This window comes from Pangasianodon hypophthalmus, chromosome 26, assembly GCF_027358585.1.
Source record: "Pangasianodon hypophthalmus isolate fPanHyp1 chromosome 26, fPanHyp1.pri, whole genome shotgun sequence".
Taxonomy (NCBI): Eukaryota; Metazoa; Chordata; class Actinopteri; order Siluriformes; family Pangasiidae; genus Pangasianodon; species Pangasianodon hypophthalmus.
The window spans coordinates 19,451,097-19,456,096 of record NC_069735.1 but is presented as its reverse complement, the minus strand read 5'-3'; the positions used below and the strand labels follow the sequence as shown (position 1 = coordinate 19,456,096).

The window sequence follows — 5,000 nt, the reverse complement described above, 5'->3', positions numbered from 1 at the left end:
AACACCAATCCATCTGTCCATCTATCCATCACTCCATCCATCCATCCATCCACCTATCCATCTGTTTATACATCCATCTATCCATCACTCCATCCATCTATCCATCTGTTTATACCTCCATCTATCCATCACTCCATCCATCCATCCACCTATCCATCTGTTTATACAGCCATCTATCCATCAATCAATCCATCCATCAATCCATCCATCCATCTATCCATTTATCCATCACTCCATCCATCCACATATCCATCTGTTTATACCTCCATATATCCATCAATCCATCCATCCATCTGTCCATCTATCCATCACTCCATCCATCCATCCACCTATCCATCTGTTTATACATCCATATATCCATCACTCCATCCACCTATCCATCTGTTTATACAGCCATCTATCCATCAATCAATCCATCCATCAATCCATCCATCCATCTATCCATTTATCCATCACTCCATCCATCCACATATCCATCTGTTTATACCTCCATATATCCATCAATCCATCCATCCATCTGTCCATCTATCCATCACTCCATCCATCCATCCACCTATCCATCTGTTTATACATCCATATATCCATCACTCCATCCATCTATCCCTCTGTATATCCGTCTATCTATCCATCTGTTTATACCTCCATATATCCATCTGTATATCCATCCATCCACAAATACATATACATTTCCCACCATCCATCTATACATCTATACAAACATTCATCAGACTATCCATTCATCCATCTGATCATTCATCCATTCAAGACACAGTCCACTATTCATCTATCTATCTATCTATCTATCTATCTATCTATCCAAGGATTGATTTATACCTTATCTATATTTTCATCCAACCCATAACTGCATCCAATCCGTCATCTACAATCTATCCTTCCACTCCTTCTTCCATTCATTCATAACTAACCACACAGCTATCACCCCATCACACATACAGTAATCTAATTATCCATCTATTCACTCAGCTTGTATTAATCTATCCAAACACCTATATATTAATCCAACTACCCATCCACTCATCCATCCATCAATCCATCTATATCAATATAACCATATAACCACTCATCTACTGTTCCATCCCTTATCCCTAAAATATTCATATAATCATCCGTCCTCTATTTCTCCACACGTGTATATATTGTTCCGGTTTGTTTTGAAGCGTTATCCCTCCATCCCTGTGTGTCTTCCTGCAGGGCCCATGCTGATGAACTGCTACACCAATCAGAGCTACTACGCCTTCCTGCAGTCGTACTTCATGGGTTTCCAGTTCCCTCCTCTCTCCACCTTCCTGTCCCTCATGCCTCCAGACCGCATGCCAGAGGTCAGAGCAGCCGTCACTCAAACAACCAATCACACGCAGCGGGCAGTGTAGTGGATCGACCAATCACATACAAGCCAATCACACTCATCTACTCATCACTGCCATTCTGTGTGATTAGTAATGAATAAGTAACAGATCGTCTCCATTCCAAACTAAAGTGTAACTTCATCAGCTGTGTAATTGATTAGTGTGTGTGTGTGTGTGTGTGTGTGTGTGCAGCTGCTGAACTCCATGTCTCCACCAGAGCTGTCTCAGTTCCTGAATCACAATGGCACTGTGGACGAACAAACCAAACTGTGCGAGCTCTTCAACAACTACAACCAAACAGAGAAGTACCTGCAAAGTGTACGCCAAGAACACACACACACACACATACACACAAACACACACACACACACACACACACATACACACATACACACACACACACACACACCAAAACCGACCTGTATTTCACCAGTAAATTATAACTATTCTCACAAAACTCGCAGAAGCTTCCGAGAGAGAGAGAGAGAGAGAGAGAGAGACAGTCCATCCAGCCTCCAACCTATCCCTCAACCCATCCATTTATACACCCATCTAACCCTCCATCCATCCATCCATCCTCCCATCCATCCATCCATCCATCCCGCAATACAATAACTCACCATTCAGCATTTATCCAACATTCTGTATATATCTATTCCATATAATCCATATAATCTATCATTCACTGCTCCATCCATGCATCCATCTGTCCGTATATCCATCTATCCATCCACCCTATATATACATCCTACAATCCACTATTCTCCATTTACATTTATGGCATTTGGCAGATGCCCTTAACCAGAGCCACATACAGAAGTCTGTAATCTATCCATCTACCATCCATCCATCCATCCACCATCCATCCATCCACCATCCATCCATTCCGTATAATCCAACAGTTTATCATTAATTGATCTATCCAACCATCCGTCCATGTATCTATCTATCCATTCATCCATCTATCTAACCATCTGACATTGAGCTATTCATCCACCCAATACATACATCCCACAATGCAACAATGCACCATCCAGCATCTATCCAACATATACATCCATCCAGTTGAACTTAGATGTCTATCTATCCATCCATTCATCCTATTATAGACACAACATTCACATGTGCTGCAGAAGGCCATTACGGTTCAGTCTTCAGAGCTCTCGTGGCCTTCACAGGAAGCAGCTGTGAGCATTTCACAGTGAGCCACACTGACATGTGATGGTTTAGGACACAGATCTTAGCAGATTAACAGCAGCTGAGTAATATCTTCTTCTCTGTCTCTCTCCAGGAGCCGGTTTTGTCCTCAGCCCTGGCCAGCCAGACGTTGGAGTGTGTGTGGCCTCGTGCTATCAGTGCTTCATCTCAGGCTGATGTGGATAGATGGTTTAGCGTCGCGCTAGTCCAGTACATGCCCTACCTCAGCTCTCAGATGATCGGCTCCACCCAGATGGCCGGGGCCTCCTGCTTTGCCTTCTCCAACTTGTACGTAAACAGAAACATTAGCTAGAGCGTCACTATTTTTGTCTGTGTGGTAACATTAGCTACGTGTTACACTCTGAGAGGACTCACACACTTCTCTGTGTTATGCTAATGCTAATTTTCCATCTAAACCTGCAGAACTTTGTAAATGTAATGTGTATGTAAGCGGAGGTTTTCTCAGATTAGGCTGAATATATAAAGATAGATAGGTTCTCATCGAACACAAAGTGCCACTGAACACTTAAAATCGTTATTTTATTCGAATCGACTGACCAAACAGAATTAAGAATTCAGCAACGCAGCTGGAATCAATGGGTTTTTTTATGTCTTCAGAAATAATGAGGGACTTGTTGTCTTTTTCAGTGTGTCCGTGATGGGAAGGTATAACTTTAGCAATGCAGCTTTCACCCAGAAAGACATCTATGCCACCATCCAGGCCTACCTGACCACAGGTACATCAAATGCATGTTCAACAGGCTTCTGTTTTGAATTTAATTTAGTGATATTGCTTCATCTGTGCTAGATATAACTCATATTTCAATGTTGCTTTTCTGTTTTGCTGTAGCAACCCCACCCAAATGCTACAACCCCTCAGACCCCATGCTGAACTCCATGGCCTGGTTTTATCAGTACATCGGAGTCTTCATCACCTTCATCACTGTGGATGACCTGCAAAGTTTTGGAGGTGTAGAGGTGAGAAAAGCTGACAGTAATAACACAAAACCTCGCTATTTGTTACCGGCCTCAGACCTAGGGGATATCTGAGGCGGCATATATATATATATATACACAGCACTGTGCAAAAGTCTTAGCACCCTATTTTTTTTTAGTACAAACTTTGTTATAGATGTTTATTTTCTGACTTCTACATTATTGATTCAGTACAAAAACATTTTAGATTCCAAACATTAGTTTTCCAGCACAAAATGAAATGTTCCAGAAAAATGTTTGTATGTCAGTAAAGAAAGCAGCAGATTCCATAAGAGACACTTTTCAGATAAAAACATAATGAAGGCTGCTGGGTTTCGCTGCAGAAATAAGAAGCGAGTCGACAGTCAAAGTCTCCAGAAGAACTGTGGCTGCTTCTGCAAGATGCTCAGTAACACTTCCAGCTCATTTCCTTATAAAACTGCACACACTGCACCTCAGATACTGCTTTATTTATTTAAAGTGAAGGATCGTCACATTAAATACTGACTTTGTTTCATTTATTACTGTTTACTGCTCTTTATAGGAGTTTTTAATGTAGAAACATTTAATTTCATTATTTTTGAAGGCGTCTTTACTCTACAGCATTTCTTTACATGTGACTAAGACTTTTGCACAGAACTGTAGATATCCTTTTTATCCATTTATAGTTATATTTAATGTTGTGGAACGTCTGTTAAATAAGGCAGTACATATGAAGAATAATGTCTGTGTTGCTTCTCCAGCTGGCGCAGTTCACTCCGGATAAACAGAATCTTGAACTGTTCGCAAACTACAACATTAGTCAAGACGTCATCACTGTCTACGCAAATATGCTGTTTGAAACCAAGCCGGACTTCAGCATCCAGTTGTGAGCTAACATGATTCCATTAGCATATTATACTGCAAACACAACTTTACTAAAATACACAAACATGCAAAACTATAGTCAGTTATAAAGACACGCCCATCTGTCCCACTCAGACACGCCCGCCTGTCTCACTCGGACACGCCCGCCTGTCCCACTCGGACACGCCCACCTGTCTCACTCGGACACGCCCACCTGTCTCACTCAGACACGCCCGCCTGTCCCACTCGGACACGCCCACCTGTCTCACTCGGACACGCCCGCCTGTCCCACTCGGACACGCCCACCTGTCTCACTCGGACACGCCCACCTGTCTCACTCAGACACGCCCGCCTGTCTCACTCGGACACGCCCACCTGTCTCACTCAGACACGCCCGTCTGTCCCACTCAGACACGCCCGTCTGTCCCACTCAGACACGCCCGTCTGTCTCACTCGGACACGCCCGTCTGTCCCACTCAGACACGCCCGTCTGTCCCACTCGGACACGCCCACCTGTCTCACTCAGACACGCCCACCTGTCTCACTCAGACACGCCCGTCTGTCCCACTCAGACACGCCCGTCTGTCTCACTCGGACACGCCCGTCTGTCCCACT

General features: G+C 43.4%; 1 protein-coding gene across 1 annotated transcript in view; it reads left to right on the top strand.

The window, feature by feature from the left end:
- Positions 1-5,000, top strand: part of mslnb (mesothelin b) — a 35,809-nt gene that overhangs the window by 17,919 nt on the left and 12,890 nt on the right. The window contains exons 31-36 of the mRNA XM_034300337.2: positions 1,213-1,340; positions 1,560-1,685; positions 2,659-2,852; positions 3,213-3,301; positions 3,415-3,542; positions 4,283-4,407. Of these exons, the coding sequence (XP_034156228.2) occupies positions 1,213-1,340; positions 1,560-1,685; positions 2,659-2,852; positions 3,213-3,301; positions 3,415-3,542; positions 4,283-4,407 (790 nt within the window). The remainder of the gene's footprint in view (positions 1-1,212; positions 1,341-1,559; positions 1,686-2,658; positions 2,853-3,212; positions 3,302-3,414; positions 3,543-4,282; positions 4,408-5,000) is intronic.